This window comes from Streptopelia decaocto, assembly GCF_964273445.1.
Source record: "Streptopelia decaocto genome assembly, chromosome: 2".
NCBI lineage: Eukaryota > Metazoa > Chordata > Aves > Columbiformes > Columbidae > Streptopelia > Streptopelia decaocto.
In genome coordinates this window covers 48,090,357-48,108,321 of record NC_138655.1, presented here as the reverse complement: position 1 = coordinate 48,108,321, position 17,965 = coordinate 48,090,357, and the positions used below count along the sequence as shown (strand labels likewise).

At 43.6% G+C, this 17,965-nt stretch overlaps 1 protein-coding gene across 1 annotated transcript in view; it reads right to left on the bottom strand.

Annotated features, from left to right (window-relative positions):
• KCTD1 (potassium channel tetramerization domain containing 1) overlaps positions 1-17,483 on the bottom strand; it is a 105,176-nt gene extending 87,693 nt beyond the window's left edge. Inside the window, exon 1 of the mRNA XM_082046982.1 lies at positions 17,380-17,483. Coding sequence (XP_081903108.1) covers positions 17,380-17,388 — 9 coding nt within the window. The 5' untranslated portion in view covers positions 17,389-17,483. The remainder of the gene's footprint in view (positions 1-17,379) is intronic.
• Positions 17,484-17,965: the final 482 nt, after the last annotated feature.

The following is a 17,965-nucleotide window of genomic DNA, read 5'->3' as shown; positions in this document are numbered from 1 at the left end:
CAAATCAGCAGACTTTGGGCGTTTCTAGGTCATTTGCAGACTCAGTTTAACTGAGAAACCATTACCCGTCAGGATTCCATCAAAACTGAAAAACTCCAGCAAAAAGACTCAGTTTTGACAGAACTTTTATTGTTAGACAACTGCTTTGTACATGTTTCCTATCTGGACTGCTCAGACCAAAGCAGGACTCTCTGGGAAGAGCAAACAAGTCCCACTGTTCAAGTTTCTGTTTCCAAACATTGTTGCTCTGGCTGAAATCAAACTGGGCTTGCAAAGGCACCTCTTCCATCTGAACTCCGCCGTACCAACTACAGATGCTCCGCAGCTCCAGGGGAGCTCACCTAGCTCAGGTCATCATGCCATGCTACTGACACAGAAGGTGATCAATGTCCTCGGAAAGCCCAGTAACTCTGGGCCATCTATTCAACCCACAGGGCCTTCTGATTTGCTCGGAAGGATATGCTGCTTCAGACTTAAAGTAGTCAATTGGTACAATATTATATAAACCATTCAAATGAAGCTGCCACCTATGTAAATATCTTCACACTTTATGCACTCTTCACATACGTATGTCCCAGTCCATGCTACATCTGAATCTCTTCATCTTTCAGGAATAGACAATCTCTTAGAAGAGAGATCACCTGTCCTTCAAGGCCAATGTCCAAGGGCAGCAAGGAGCACCTTGAGTGGCCCTATTTACTAGACGCTACAAAAGCAGGTGTAATCAAAGCTGTTCCAAGAAGAGGAGACAGTCATCCCATCCCTCTTGGACTCCAGCCAGGTATTTCTATATCCTTTTTCAGCAAAGCTTCCCACCTTTGGAAGATAATAAAATTTAGGCAAGACTATTGAAAGAGATGGAGAGATTTCAGGAGGTTGTGGCAGCAATTACAGTCTTCGCTGTCTCGGTTCTGTGCATATCACTTCTAACAGGGATCAGTGCAATCTGGCATTTAAATAATGTTACCGTGGGAGCGGTTCTTTTCTGCAGCGTGCTACACTTTCTTGTGCAGTGTCAAATTTGGTATCGTGTTGACATCTGGTCTGTGGCATTCATCCATCTGTTGTAACTGAGTAGGTGTAGGTGTTGGGTGGGGTTGGCAGGAGAGGTTTGTTTGTTTTCATCCTGTAGAGGAACCGCAGAGCCAGCTCAGTAATTATTTAAATACTCAAAAGTGCGTGCTAATATTCTTTAAAAAAATGGTGAACTAGGCAGATGGTGCTTCTCATTGCTGAAATGTGGAGTCTTTGCTCCCATTTATCCTTGGTTCCATGTTGTTTTAGGAAACCTTTCCCATTGGGCTGGCACTCTAGTTTCTGTTCCTGATTCAGCCAAATGCCTCCTGGGTGAATTTGGATAGGTCACTCCATCTTCTGCACGGTAGTTTCCCTCTCTGTAAAATGTGTCCATAGTTAAACACCTCTTTTGTTATAAACTTTGAAACCTGCTGATAAAAAATGCAACAAAAGAGGTGGCCATTATCATTACCATTGTTATCTTGTTTTGTGGTTATTCTATTCAAACAATCCTTTGGTGTCATCTGCTCATAGCAACAGAGAGTCTCCTGAGCAGAGGGGAAACATGTCCACAGCCTCCATGTATGCCTCTCCAGGTAAATCTGTGTCTTTTAGGGACTTGTTTCTCTCTTTTTCACTAAGACTAGAGCACAAAAGCACTTCTCTCTGTTTAACTGTCTACCCATAACCTTTCATAAATGCATGGTGTACCAAGCAACCCTTTCCTCCTCCACGTATGACTAGGAAATGCTCCGTCAACTCGGTTTTAACTTCTGGACAGGCTTGTGTATTCAGTTCTTTGCCTTAGGACAGTGACTCCTGCTGTTCTGTTCTCCAGTCTATAGGGACATAGCTGCACTTTCTAACTAGCAATCAGTTTTACCTTGCTCTGTGATCAGTTTACAGATTGAAGAAGTTACTGATAGCACTTATTAATGCTTTCAGCAGCACATTTATTTGCAAATGTAGTAGATAACCAAGGAAACAGGGGAACTCCCTATGCATAGCTAAATATAGCAGGTTTTGCCCAGTGTGTCTAATCCTGTGAGGTTCTGATCACCTCCACAGAAACCCTGGCACAGTGTGGGATGCTCGGAGCAGCTTGCAGATTGCTATTTTGTGGCTGGCAGACACAGATGCCAAATTCATTAATATTCAGAATATATTTAAAGATGTGCACCCACCTATGGAGATTACACAATCTGCCCTTGAGTACAGAAGAGAAAACTGTGATCTGACTGTTCTCCTTCCCCTTCTCACATACAGACTGCAATATGTGTTACCCTAGGAGTCTGTAAAAGAGTTTGTGGGAAGTTCATAGTGTATTTAATGCTTCCTATTTTCTGGTGGCCCCTGGCCTGGTATCTTAGCAGTCTCACAGGTTAGCAATTTTGCACCCAAGCTTATAAGTCTTGTTAGTCAAAACCAGAAGGCAAATACTGGGCTTTCAAATGCAGTTTCTTATAAAATACTCTGTAAGAGTGAGAACAGAAGCATCCACTGAGGACACTGATTAAAAAAGACACAATGTGACCTTCCTTTATTTATTTTTTTTTTTTAGCTAAATAACAAAAACATTCAGTGTTGGCAATACCACCATGTAGTTGCCTACATTTTACCTATTCCGTCACTCTTTACTGCCAAGCAAAGGTGGAGTAATTAAATTGATTTTATTTGTAGATCAGGTTAGGCAGAGAGGTTTTGTACTATTATTTCTTAGCTTGCAGACTAAAGCATGTACTGTATGATGGAACAAAATTCATCTTCCATTTCTCCACTGTGATTTGTGTCATAATAAAATTTTAGTTTCTTCTCTAAATTATTTCCCTCTCTGTTATTTCCTCTGGTAACTCTTGGACCCTGAAGTGCCACTAGCCACAAAATTACAAATAGGAGTATTTTAAACTCTAGTCATTCACAAGAAACTCATAATCCTGACATCCCACAAATATTGTATTTGCTGTGAGAGGAAAGGAGCTTATTCTGTGCTTTAAACGTGTCCTATTCATTTCCATAAACTAGAATTTCTCCTTATTCAACCATCTCTCCATTTCTTTCTTGCCCACCCCAGGACTGACAAAATTTCAAATAACCCATACCAAACTGAACATTTTTCACCAGTAATTTTGCAGTAGAATATCATCACTGCAGGAGTAAGGGAAGAAAAATATACAAGAATGGTGAAAGGAACCTTTGGATTACAATATTTTGTAATTTGTATAGACAAATAATGTGAAGGGTCCAGTACAATGCTCCTTAAAAACAGATCACAGCTTTGTTGTATGGCACAAAGTCCAGCCTTTACACAGCCATGTGTCTCCTGTCTCTCTCACAAGGACCAGCCCGGGTGAACCTTGATATGCCAGTCCAGGCTGAGCTGATACTTGCTGGCTGTAGAACCATAGAACAGTTTGGGTTGGAAGGAGCCTTTAAAGGCCAACTAGTCCATCCAGCATCAGAGAATTTCCATTTGGTATGAAAATATAATTCCTCTTATCAGCTTTAGACTTGCTGGCTTTATGTTTTATTGCATTTTTCATCTTTGTGAGAACATTGCTCCTGCTGTTTCAGTTTGTAAAGGTAGCAAAACACACACGGAAAAAGGCAGGAGTGATGCTGCAGCCAGTTCTGGGCAAAAATTTAGAAAAGCTGAGTCTATCAGGAATAACACCGGTTTCTTTTTTACAAACTAACACTGCCACACAAACCTTCTTCTAATATTATGAAAGAGTAGAATAAAGCTTATAATTTATTTTCTCAGCTGTATTTGTTATATCATCCACCTTTACCATATTCTCAGTCTTCTCTCTAAACAAACCAGCTCTCGCACAGCCATGCAGTCACTTTCCATGCCTCTGTGTTTTTGTGCATTTTGGGTCACTTCTGTGTTTACCCTGACTTTTGTACTCCAATGTAACCAGATCAGTTCACTCAGTCACAGGCTCTCTCCTTGCAGGCCAGGCTTTGTACCCCTCTGGTCCTGGGCAGCCCCCCAGCATAGGAAGAGGAGCCTGGCTGTGTTTTGGGAGCCCCCTCTCCCTGCTCTCCTGCTCCCGGTGCTGCTTGGAGCTGCTGGAGCTTTGCCTTTGGCAACTGGGCACCATGGGCTGCCCCTTCCACTGCTTCTCTGCCCTCATGTGGCACGTAAGATCAGGCTTTAAGACATTCTTCATAACCTGGGAGTGTATGTGAAGAACTCAAAATATTTCTTCTCACATTTGTCACCTTTGGTGTTGGCAAAGCAACAAAATTAATGCCATCTTCCTCTTCACATCTGTATTTGGGTCCCCAAGTTTTTCAGTCTTGTCTTGCCCTGGGTGACCAAGGAGCCAGACAATTTTGACAATGTTGTTACCTCCAAATGTCCCAGCTTATTGTTCTGATAATTCATCAAAGTTTTAAACATCACCCCTAGGGTCTATCTGTGGCAGGGTTTACTGCCATCCTTGCTAACCTTTCATTCTTCATCCTTGCAACACTTGCTTCCTTTCGTAAAAGAGACTCTAGGGCAGAATTTTGCATCTCACCTCATGACTTCTAGGTTTTCTTAAAAGCATCTTGTGAGAAAAGTTATCAAAGACTTTCTGAAATTTCCTCTAAAATCTATGTTAAGTGATTCTGTGTAATCTATGGCTTCATTGAGACACTTCAAAGTTTTTTTAGAAAGTTAAAAAGGTATGCTTTTCTGTTACTGGATCAGTCATGCTTAGCATCAAGCTTGTGTGCAGCTCTTTTAATTCACTAACTTAAATGTCAACCTTTTTCATGTGGCTGAGCTGATATTTATTTTCAAGCGAAATACATGCTGTGTTCCATTGATTTGGTATAGCAGAACAGTCTATTTTTAAGAGAAACGTGCATGATTTTGTTAACAGCTATCAGCCTTGATTGATGCCATCTGCTCTGGGAGGTTTGTTACTTTAGCATGTCAATCTTGCAGTTTCTCTTCTGATATCTCAATGTTTGACAGGGCCCCATCTTCAGTAATTAAATAAAATATGTAGAGAGTGAATGTATTTCCAATCAGTAAAAGACTGACAGAAGGATATAATGCAGTCTCTGACACTTGTCATTTTCTAATTGCCCCTTTGATACAGCAAATCCATTAATTCTCTTTCAGATATTTATACTGCCCATGTGTTTGCAGAAATGCATCTGTTTGCACTTGAAATTTCCTCTCAGTCCTCCTGTTCCCCATCTTCATTTTTCCTCGTCAGTTTATGTTCCTTTGTTTTGGGTTAGCCAGGGCTAGATTTCTGTTTCCCGAAGGTTACCTGTTTGGTTCATCATACTGTGTTTGTTTTTTCTTGCCTTCCTGCTTCCTTTTTGGTTTCGGGGTATGCATACCTTCTGTGATGCAATTATGGCATGCTTAAGTAGTTCCATGTTGTGGCTAAGGATTGTAATGTCCTCACTGTTGACTGGCCTCCTCCTCTGTACCTCTTTCGAGCCCTCTCCTCCCTCCAAATCCATGAAATTTAAAGGATTAAATTGCAGTGCAGTTTAAGTGCTAGCTAGCTAAGCTAGCTATTAGATTTCTATCTCCATTTTAGAAGGCTTTGTATGATGATTTGGGTTTCTTGTGTTTTATCAGGGCGGGGGGGGGGGGGTATTTGCATTAGCTTCTTTATTTCAGACTGGCCCAGACCCAAGTCTCCACGCTTCTAGATACTGCATGAAATGCAGTTATGACACAAACAAGCAGCAAATGCAATTTCAAATAGAAGTCATGCCAAGGCATTTTGAAGGGAAATGACAAATTCAGATTGGTCAGACCATTAGATGCTGTAGCATGCTTCACTAAGTTCAAGGGCACTAGCAGGGTTTTGGAAAAAAGCTGGATGTGGACTGAGACTGGGACCAAGGCTGGGACTCTCCAGGAAGGGAGAAGTCGCTTTGATTTTTTTACACCATGATCCTGTTTAACCATGTTTTCTAAACAAGAAACTGGGAAAAGAGTGAGAAAAATCGTGGTTTGAAACCAACAGACACATATGCTTCGTTTTAGCGTCTCCCTGCCGTGGTCGGACAAACTGCTTTAACCATTTTCAAAACCCACACACAGCTCTGGAACCTAGAGGAAGAGGAAATGCCAGGAGCACTGAGAAGGGGGGAAATTGAGAGAATAAGGGAGGAAAGAAGTGACCTCTTGCCTTCTGCTCACACACTGAAAGCAGGAGTATGATCCATACAGGAGGTGAAAAGGGGGGAAAATGAGGGAAGGGTCAGGCAGAGCTCTGAATACAAAGGGTTTGCATACAGAGGCTGGCCATAAAGGACATCACATCACTAGACTGCAAAGTTGCAACCAAATCTGCATGGGTCCAATTTAGAGCAGGGGACTTGAGAGTGTTTCAGATCTGTATGCCTGATCCAGTCCCATCTGAGCTCTGCTCTGGGCAAGAACCTGCTTCTCCACCCTGCGAGCCAGCATGGTAGCCAGGTGGGGATCTGTGCACCCTTCAAGCCACATCGTGGTTTGGACATCTCAGGAGCACAGCAGGCACGAGTGCCACCATACACAGCAGAGGTCACTTCAGAAAGAGCATCATCGACTTCAGCACAGGAGTATGGGGACTATTTGGCTGTAGCTAACTAAAGTCAGTGGGAAAAGTGTCCTTCCTGATGTAAGCGCAGGACTGAGACCTTCATGGGGCTCAGGACTGAGACCTTCATGGGAGAGGAAGAAGCAACCTCCAGTTTAATATAAAGTTTTCTGTGGCATTGGCAGTAAGGCAACATTACTTTCACTTGACTTCAGCTTTAAAAGGAGATGCATAAAAGAGAAGAACAGCACCAACGTATTTTTAGGGCACAGAAAATTTAAAAAAAACCAACAAACCAAAACACAACACAAATATATTTTGAAACTGACCCTTGGCAGCCTGTTTAAAAGAGCTTGAAACTATCTGAACTACACAAGGAAAAAAAAAAAAAAAAAAAGAAAAACATGCCCACAAGGGCTGAAAAATCACTTCAGTAATAGATGACTTTTAACTTTACATCAGAAAATGTTTGGCAGGCATAATTTTAAAGTGTTAGGGAAATGTGTGTGATAACTGCTTCAGTGAAAGAGCAAACGTAGTCCACAGTGAGATTTATCAAATGTTCACATAAGCAATCAGAATCTGGCAGGGCCAGCTGCCCGTAGAGAGGGGCAATGAGGATCACAGCTCTAAACTTTGAAAATTTAATGAAGCCCACTGATTTCTCACAAGAAATTTTTCTTTGAGCATGTTCATGTGTCATGGGAATGCCAGTGAGCAGAAGGCTCTGACAAAATGCCAGCTATAAGGCATAAGGGAAACAAAACCCTCCGAGCCCCACCAAAGGCCAAAACACCCCTTTCCTCTTTTAAAGCTGCAAAGATTCTTGATGCCCCAACACCTCTGAGCATCCTCATGTGTTATCCTTAACCACACAAACAGGCCTATTGACATGACTGAGGTTATCAGGAGAGTCTTGTAGGGCTGGTCTCTTTTTAAAGAGACCAGAAGAGGACTGAATTTCCTGGGGCTTGTGCAGGAATGCGCGCAGAGGTTTGAGACAGCCGGCAAAAGGAGCAGGCAGTGCCGCCTGGGGTGTTCATGGGAACAGTAGCTGACTATCTGCCTGCAAAAGGGAAGAGGGACATCAAGGCAAAAAAGGAGGTACAGGGCTAGGAGGATAACAATCAGACAAAACAATGCTGTTTCAACCAGAATTTGGTTAGTCTTAGTTTTACGCTACAAATATCTAAGCAACTTGCTTTTGCTGTTCTGCTGGAGTAGCATCCTATCAAAGAAGTGTATTCTTTTAGCACCTTTTGTGACACGAGATAATTCTAAAAATTAGGGTTTATAGTTCAGACACCTCAATGATCTCCTATCCCAGTGCTTGAGACACAACATGCCCATTTAGCAGCAAGCAGGGACATTTGGGAAGCATTGCTTGTGAGATCCCTTGGAGCATAGGGCTGTGACAGCAGTGCTCACCCAGCTGCAGTATTGCAGGCTCCTGTGTGCCAGAAACGATGAGACACCAAATGACTCATCAGGGCAGTCCCATAACTGAAGTGGGCTTTTGGAGAGTAACACAGGTGCTAGAAATACATAGCAGTCAGGCCCGGCTGAAAACATCAGAGGAGGGAACCAGATGGGTGAGTCTTACATCCTTTGTGAGAGTCTTGACAGGTTGTGGATAATTAGTTCATTTAGACTGGAGACAAGCTAGCAGCACCTTAGTCTTGACCCCACTTGTGGGAAGTATGAGTGGGAGTGAGGGGTACCCAGTGCCTCACAGCCATGGGCCACATCCTACATGTAAAAGGTCGGAATTTGATTCTGTTTTTCGCTTTCAGCAGAACTACACTGGCTTTCCGAGACCCCAAGGACGCATGAAAGCCATGTGTCTGTTTGGCCCAAATTGTTTGTAACTCATACTTTCCACATGAAGCTCACAAAAAAATAACAAAGAGAAACAACTTAATTGAATTTGTTTGGAACCCAATATCAGAGCAGTGTAACAAACAGAAAACAGCCAAGCGCTATACAATCAAACAGTTAGGGAGAAGTTACAAATTTCAATGCACATGCAGCTGCCTTGTGGAAAAACAATTGAAACTACTACATTTAATATGGCTGTGCTTCTATAATAATTTCCATCCAGGCATAGAGAAGTACTCAATATATCTTGCTTGAAATTTCACTATATCATTTCCTGGGAGTGAAAGGGAAACTGCAGATCTCCACTACTGAATGATTAGCCCAAGGTCATAGGGCAGGAGATCTGGAAGTAGAACTTTTGGACTCTTGGTGATGTACTTTAACCGCAAGACCATCCTTCAGTCTCCTTCACGCTGATGACTTTGGAACTAGCTTTAAAAGATCCAGTGAGATGCAATGATGGGAGTGCTAGATAGCTACAATAGATAGCCAGAGGCAACAAAAATGATTAGAGACATGTGGGGGTATTTCTAAACAAAAAGATTAAGACCAGAACTATTTCATTTAGAAAGGAAAACAGTAAAAGATGATAGAATTGAGGTATATAAAATAATGAATGATGTGAAGGAAAAATCAGATGCCCTTCATAAAACAAGAGGGCACCTAATGGAATTTAAAAAGACATTAGCTTATAAATGGATAAGGATATCACTCTCCAGCTTATCTCTAAGCAACCCATGGAACTCTCAGTTGCAGGAAGTGTATGTAAATAGTTCAAGAAGATTAAGAAAAATAGGTAGGATTGCATGTAGCCAGTAATAAATACAGATTTACTTCTTCAAAACTACAGTTTTCCCTTGAAAGGACCACCTCTTTCCCTGAGAAAGAGCTAACATTTTTGTTCCTGACTGAGTCTCACCTGCCTGAGTGCAGCAAAAACCACAGCTGCTTTCTTGTATGTCCCCAAACCAGTAACACTCCCGCCTACATTTTTTTTTTTTTCAGGAAGCCTCTTCCTCAGAACAGCATCAACCGCCTTAGAAATTCAATTTTCTGCTAACAGCAAAAATCATGTCCTCATTTTGCCTCCAGGAATCCCAAGCTGTCTTTGTACCACAGAAGCCACTGTAAGGAAAAGCTGGAGGATAAGGAAGATTGAACCATCCTGTTCTTTTCCCCTCAGCTCACATTTGCAGCCACCTCCGAACTCCACTGTTTCTTTCCCTCCCTATCTCACTTTCTCCAGGACAAAGCTGCAGATCCATGTAAGATCTCACCTGGATCTCATCAGTGACCATCTCTTGGGTGCCTAGGGTAAATCCATCAGCCTTTTTTTTGTCTACACAGGATGGAGCCTTAACTGTCCAGCTCTCCCTTTTGACTCTAAATCCCTGCGTTGGTACTGTGACTGTCGATTTTCACCATTCTTCAAGGCTCTCCCTAAGTTCCCCCCATCTGTGAGCTCCCTTTGATAACCAGGGTGTTAACCTTCCTCTGTTCATCCAGTCCACTCATTTCTCCTTTTCTCCTATTAAATGGTCTTCATGCTTTCACCTACGGTCACCAGCTGGTAGCTGCCTCGACATCACCCATGAAGCCCCCTCTGATACAGGTGTATAATAACCCCTCTAACCTCTTTCCCCTTTTGCCACACTACTTTCAGTTAAAGAGGCTGGTGGTGTCAAATTTGCCTGTTAATGGCAAGCTAGGAAGATCTGTTTACCGTGAGTGGTTCCTAGTGCACAGATTATCTCTCTTCAGTGTTTAGAAGTGTTTGGTATAATGGGTATATAATGGGCTACAGAAATTAGAATGATTCCCTGAATTATTCAAGACTGGTCAATGGACCATCAATCTCTTTTAGGACAACTTAACTAAATCTCTAGGTGAGTCTTGGCATATTTAAAAAGCCGTACACCTTGGGGAGCCAGGAATCAGTATTTTAGTTAGAGACCCCAGTTTCATTCCTTCCCCTGGGCCTGGGGACCACAGCAATCCCCCCATCCCTCCCTCCCTGGATGGCTGTGTGATTGTGTTGATGGACCTGTGCCCCCTTTGTGTGACATGGTATGCAGAATCACAGAATCGACTGGGTTGGAAAAGACCTCAGAGATCATCGAGTCCAACCCTTGGTCCAACACTAAGTGCCATGTCCAATCTGAGTTTAAAAACCTCCAGGGACGGCGAGTCCACCACCTCCCTGGGCAGGCCATTCCAATGCCTGACCACTCTCTTTGTAAAGAATTTCTTTCTAATATCCAGCCTAAATTTCCCCTGGCAGAGTTTAAGCCCATGCCCCCTTGTCCTATTGCTAACTGCCTGGGAGAAGAGGCCAATCCCCACCTGGCTATAACTTCCCTTCAGGTAGTTATAGAGAGTGATGAGGTCACCACTAAGCCTCCTCTTCTCTAGACTAAACAACCCCAGCTCCCTCAGCCTCTCCCCATAGGTCTTATGTTCAAGTGCCTTCACCAGTCGTGTTGCTCTTCTCTGGACCCGCTCCAGCACTTCAATGTCTTTCCTGAACTGAGGGGCCCAGAACTGAACACCTCTTCCATCTAATACTGCTGCAAGCTTCTGTTCACACAGGTAAATAAAACTGCTTTTATTTCATAAGAGCCCTTTACCTTTACATTGAGCTACTTTGGAAGCCACTGGATACTTTGGCTTCTAACAGTTATTTAGATGCTCTCAATGTCTGCCACTCCTCTCTCTCCCCTGCTCCTCTGGCAACACTGTGAGCAGGAGCTGTTATTAATTACTTGTTGAATACCTGCAGTGCTCTGCTGCAGCAGGAGAGACGGTCCTTCCCCACCAGGACCTATAAGCTGGGTATATGAGTAAACTAGCATGCAGAAAGTTTGCCATGTAGTGATGGAGAGGATGTTTTTAAGTTAATGTTTGTAAGAGGGTGAGGAAAAGGGAAAAGAGTTCTTTGGTCATCTTTCCTTATTAAATCTCTCCTCTCCTTGTTACAGAATATGATGAAAGTAAAGTGGATGCCACTAAATAAATTAAAACTGTAGGCATTAAAGGTCTAACTGGGAAAAAATTAAGAACGATGGAAAGAGAAATAGCTTTGCAGTTGGAACTGAGAAGAAATGATAGATCCTATCTAAAGGGCAAATTAGAAATTCCTCCCACTGACAAACATTTATGCAACATTTTCACTGATCATAAAAACAGACATTGAGGATTTTTTTCCTGTGGAAAAATTCAGGCTATTCTTTTCATTTTTCTGTCAGATGGTCTTTTTCAAATTTCTATCTAATGAAAATTCAAAATAAATAGTGGTTTTCAGGTGTGAGAAAGGTCTGGTTTCAGTTTTGAAAAAGAATTTCAAATTGCTTTTTGACAGATTTTTTTTAATATATATTAAAATGTATTTTTTTTTTTTTAAAAAAAAAAAACAAACCTTTTCTCCACTGACAGAAATGTTGATGAAAAATCTTAGCCAACCATAGCCTATTGGGACTGTGCAGGTAAGGTCACTGAGGTAAAGGGTTGGCCATGCTTTTTTTGGTAAATATTCTCTGAATAGCCCAGGTTTTAAAGACAGGTCCAAAGCAGACTATTAACAAATTCAAGGTCTCACTTTCAATGATGAATTTTCTAGATATTACATCAGAAAGCATCCTTGAAAACTATTGCCCAAACATGTTTATTGACCTTTACCTTGAACGGTTACTTCTTGCTCAGATCTACTACCTGTGTGTATTTATGTAGAGTAGTCAGATCCAAACTAGACTTTGCTAACATGGACATTCAAGCCTCTTTGAATGTCCTTTCACAAGACAGATACTCCATTCCCTGATCACCCTTCTAGCCACGGTTCCAGCTTAAGTTCACGTTTCTCAAGGATGGATGCTCAGAGCTGCACCCCATGCTCTAGATTAAGTGTCGCCCATGCCTTGCCCAAAAGCGTCAACATTTCCTCCCGTCTGCTGGAAATAACCTTGCCTGCGACAGCCTCCCATCATTTCTGCCTGGCCAAATCACAACATGGTTTCACAGTTTTGGGGTGAGAACTGAAAGCTATGACAGGTGAGATCTGGCAAATCTTACTGCAGCAGTTGGAGACAGTTTTGTCCCCACACCAGGTGCCTGTTTCATAGAGACAAACACACTGACACAGTGTCAGGAGCAGGGTGCACATGCCTGAGCACTAACAGTTACAGTCCCACCTGTCAGCTATCCCGCAAATCATCCCAAATTACAGCAGTGAAAATAAAGGAAAACACATAGAAAACCCATAGATGGCTATACTGAGCCTGAGGTTTGAGGCAGAACTGAGTCACAAATGCTGGCTGAGGGGGAATGACGCAATTGTGAAGGTCTCATTCGAGAATCAGAAGCAGAAAAAGCCATTAACCTAGGTGAGTTGGAACTCATTTCCCTGTCATCTTGGGGCAACCTTGCTGTGCAGTGTTTTGTTTGTTTGTTTGTCTTGTTTTGTTTGTTTGATTGTTTTTTTGTTTTAAAGGTTGTTCCTTATTCATGAGTGCACTGGGCAAGGAAAATCAGTGGAATAAAAGCCACTAAATAATTTGTCAGGATGAGCTGTCCTTTGCCCCAGCAAGCACTTCTAAGGCCTGAATCCCTCACCCATAGACTTTGGCTGCACACAAACCACCTGCAAAGCCGCATTTGCGCTCACCTGCCAGCCACATCAAACCAGTAACTTCCATTGCCAGTGGGGCAGCCAGTCAGATAAAGAGCTACCAGGGAAAGGTTATCAGGTGAGCCGCTCACTTCATAAACATGAGCTTAAAGCAACTGAACGTGCAACAGTATCAACTTTCGTTCAGCTGGATATGGGATGTTGTTTACTTGATTTCTGGATCAAAAGTGTGATTAAAATGCACTTTAGAAAACCCAAGATTATTAAAGCTACAACATACATCATCAATATGGAATGTGCTAATGGCTTTCACATACATTAAATTCTTTTTGAAGGTATTATCAGCTAGGAAGATAGTAGTTACTCCCTCCTCCTGCCTATAGACACCCTCTAAATATATACACATGTTCAACTTAATTTACAACAGAAGTAGTGAAAGAAGAGATACCTCTGCCTGCACAAGTAGTAAAGTTGGACGAATTTAAAATTAAGATGTGCATTTTGTATTTTTCTCCTTCAAACTGAAAAAAAAATGACATTGTATTCAGTGGAAAGTAGGACAACAAAAATCTGTATTTTAACAAAGGAAGGCAAATTAATTCTTTGTGAAACAACACAGAAGTCAGTGGCACTATACCAGAGATTAATTCTACCCAGGCTGTAAAAAGAAAACATAAGTGCAATGCAGACCAACAGAAGAGATTCCATTTAAAATCAGAATTATGTTTGTCAGAAAAACAAACAAACAAACAAAAAAAACCAACAAACCCAAACAAAAAACCCCACCACACCAACCAACAACTAACTAAATTTGTTTCCTGGAAGGAGATCCAACTTGGCTCTGCTGCAGCTGTGTAAAAGGATCCAAAATAAGTAACAGCAGGCATCTCTGCTAAAATTTGCTTCTGATGAACATTATTTTTCCTCTGGTACCAGAGAAGAGTTGAACACACATTGCAAGTGAGGCACAGCAGTTTACTGCACGGAACACGAGAAAGGGGGATAAAACTCTAGCATTTAGAACTCGGCTCAGCCAGTGGGTTAGTACATGGTCTTAAACAAACCACACACACTCTGTGGGGCTAATTCCCATCTGAATGCTTTCTATTTCAGAGACATATAAGCTAAAATTGGGGCGGGGAGACTATTCTTAATTACACCCATGTCCTGTGTCTTACCCACACATTACAATAAGAACTGGACCCTTGTTGCGGGGATCTTGGCAACACGGATGGACCATCAGCTCCCTGAAGAATCAGCATTTTACTAAATCCAGCTGATGACTAGTCACATGAAAGCAGGAACTTTACATCATGCTTTAGTGGTGACAGTGTGGATATACCAGCACACATTAATAAATGAACAGTAAAGCACCATAATGACAATCTGTGCATCTGTGGCTGTTTTATGGTACCCTGAAAATATTTCTAAAGTAGTTGGAATACAGAAAGCAGAAATTATCGTTCCTTCCCAGCTGGGCTCATGTGAAATGCTGTCTGACTGTGACGGGCAGATTGGATATTTTGTTAATTGTGAGAGACCCTACTTTGAATAATGTATTCACATTTGTTATGATCAGTGAATATTTCCTTTCACATCACATTTTTGCCATACATAAACTTATAATCCAATAAAAAGCCTATGTGAGCAAGTCGTCTATGTGCAGCCCTTCCTCTATGCATGGGAAAGGCTGGCTTTTTTGTATATGATAGTCATGCAATTTTTTATTTCTGCCTGAGTGAGATCCACAGTGAATGGAAGTCTTCCTCATGCAAAATCACTTGCTCTCAGGTTGTTCCAACCTGTAACCGAAGGCTTCATTCAGAGATATCGAGTAAGAAGCACTTCTCAGAAATCAGTAACAAAAGCTGCACTACACATGAGGAAATTGTTCATTAAAAAAGCAATACCAAAATCCAACTATGGAACAACACTGATGTGACAGATGAAATTGTAAGGGGGGAAAAAAAATCGACAGAAAATATAGTCCTAAAGTTTCACAGTAATTTGTCTTTTAAAAATTAGATGTACAGCAAATACATCCCCCCCTCAAATCTCGCATCTGATTTAGTCATGTTAAAAATGGAATTAAGGTGAAGGCAGTGTTTGTAAGGGACAGAGCAACACCTAAGGTCCAAATCTGACTTAAATCCAGATGAATTCTACTGAAATCAGTGGTTACAGCAGTGCAAATCAGCAAGAGATCTAAATCTGTCCTAGCTGATTCCAGATCTATCTTTTATTTGCTATATGGCTTCAGGCAAGTCAGTGACCTTCTTTTTATTTCTCAGTTTCTCGATCCGTAAAATGGTGATAATACTGCTTGTAATACATGGAGATTGGGGGGACTAGTTAGCTCTGTAACATGGACTGGATATGAAAATTGCTGGGGATCAATCACTTTTAGTTGCCCTCATCTGTTTTATTGGTTCCTTATAATCATAATACTTGGCTTTTTATCAAGCTTTAATACTTCTCTTTTTTAAAAAATGAGCCTTAGCCTGGAATCAGTATTCAAGTTTTACACTGTTTACTTGCATTGCAGGATTCATATGAGAAAACTAAGTAACAAATTGTCCCCAACAACAAAATACGGTGGGGATATTTCAAACAGAACTCAAAAATCACTGCATGAAATCAATCCCATTTACATTCGTTCTGTGGGACGCAGTGGAATGTTTGTATTAACTGACCCACTGATGTCCAAACGAGGGCGCAAACAAAAACATTGCAAATCCTTTTTCACCCTTATATTAAACTTTGCCCTGATATTTGCAGTAAAACTTAATGTTCAAACAGTGAAACCGTAAAAAAAAAAAAAAGGGAAAAAAAAGGAACAACCCAACCTGAAAACACCCTAACATTTAACAGCTCTGAGAGGGACCTCTAGTGTGTGCTAGAACATTTTGTGCTGTGCTTCGGGCGTAATTAATACACCAAAATCACCGCAGTCATTTTGAATAGGCGAGGGGAAGTTTCACCAAGTGCCTCCGACCTGCGGGTCGAGCATCCTTCCACGGTCGCTGCTGAAGCCAACCGGCACCAATTAAACTGCTTTTTTTTCTTTTTCCGGACTCGGCCTGCACAAGGCACCAAGTTCCTGGGATCAGCCCAGAGTTTTGCCGCTGCGCCCGCCCGCCCTAAGTCCCCCCCGCGGTCGCGGCCGCCTCCGCTAAGCCGCCCCCGGCGCTCGGTGGAAGATGGAAAGTTGCGTTTCAGGCGAAGCCTTCTACAACCGCGCTTGTGACAGAGAACAAAAATAATCACTTTAGCCACCAGCCCCAAAGCGCCCGCACTGGCCTGGTGCCGTTCCCCCCGCCCCCGCCCGCACACCGAGCGATGCCTGAGCTGCACCGGGCGCTTCTGCCACTTCCCTCCCCCGCCGCCAGGCGGGAAGAGCGGGAGGTCTCCGAGCAGCCCCCGCCGCTGAGAAGGGAGAAGCGTTTCGCCCATTTTTAATTTGCCCGAACAATCCGAGCACGCTCGGTGCCCGCAGGGCATGCTCCAATAAACTTGTATCTCGCTGATTGGAAGCAGGCAGCGAACGGCTGCATTTTTTTTTTTCTTTTGGGTTTTTGAGACGGCGGACGCGACTCTCTCTTCCGGGACGCCGTCGGGACATCGGGGGACGGGGCAGCGGCGGCCGGTCCAGCGGTGGCCTGTCCCGGGGGGGCGGGGAGCAACCGCCGTCCCGCCGCCGTCGGCGCCCCGGGAGCAGCGGGCAGACAGGCGGCGCGGAGGAAGGGCGGCCGCTGCCCCGCGGCCCCCACGCCGCGCCCCACGGGCCGTGATGGGGGAAGGGCCGCCGGACCGCCCTTCCCTCCGCCGCCCCGGCAACAAAGGGCGCCCCGGGAGGCTCCGGAGGGGGTGCGCCGCGGAGGGACGGCGGCGCGGGAGTCGGGGGGGAAGGTGCCTCCCGGTCCCTCGATCTGACACACACACAATGGCGGCCCCCTCCTGCAGCCCGGCGGAGAACAATGCGAGCCGCGCACCCCCCGCGCGAAAATACATTTGAATTAAATAAATCCTCCCCCCCCCGCACACGCCACCCCTAAGTCCCCCCCCTTGGAGAGATGGTGGGGAAAGGAGGCGCTCACCCCCCCTCCAGACCCCCCGCCCGCTGCGCGGCCCCCTCCCTCCCTACTTCCCCGCCTCCCCGCGGCGCTGCGCGGGGGCGCGGGTTGCGCGGGGGAGCGAGGCGGCCGCGCCGCGTCCCCGCGCGGGGTGCGAGCGCCCGGCACATGCGTGGAAGCGAGCGGCGCCCGAGTCCCTCCGCACCCTCCGCTGCAAACAACAACAATCCCGAGCAGCCCTTACCTGGAACATCGGAGCCGCAAAAAAGTGTCGCTATTTTTTTTTTTCCCCTTTTTTTCTCCCCTGTCCCCCCCCCAACTCACACTTCCGATATTTCTCTCTCCCGGCAGCGGTCTGCTCTCCTCGCTACACCAGAGAGAAATGCAATAGCTTGGCTAAGGTAGACAGAGCAAAATACAGAGAATAGTTGCTCCAGGGCTTTGAAACCCCTCAAGGCAAGGATCAGGATACAATTAGCTCATGTCTCTACCTCCAGTCTGAATCAATCTCCGAAATAAAAGTTAAATTAAATTAACTGATCACACGGGCATAAAATTGATCTCCTTCGAAACGTGCATATAGATAGATATATATATCGCGTGTATATTTTTTTCGGATTTTTTTGTGGAAAAAACAGTCTCATTCCAGCCTCCAACTTGCTTTTTACTCTCCTCTTGCACAGAAAAGCTGATTTTAATCGTTGTGATTAGTTTTGATGTAACGTTTCCGCGGGCGATTTCTGCAAATGGATGGAGTGTTTCTTTGCCAGAAGAGGGAAAAGCAGCAGATGATGATAATTATAAGGATTGTTGTTTCTTTCTTTCTTTCT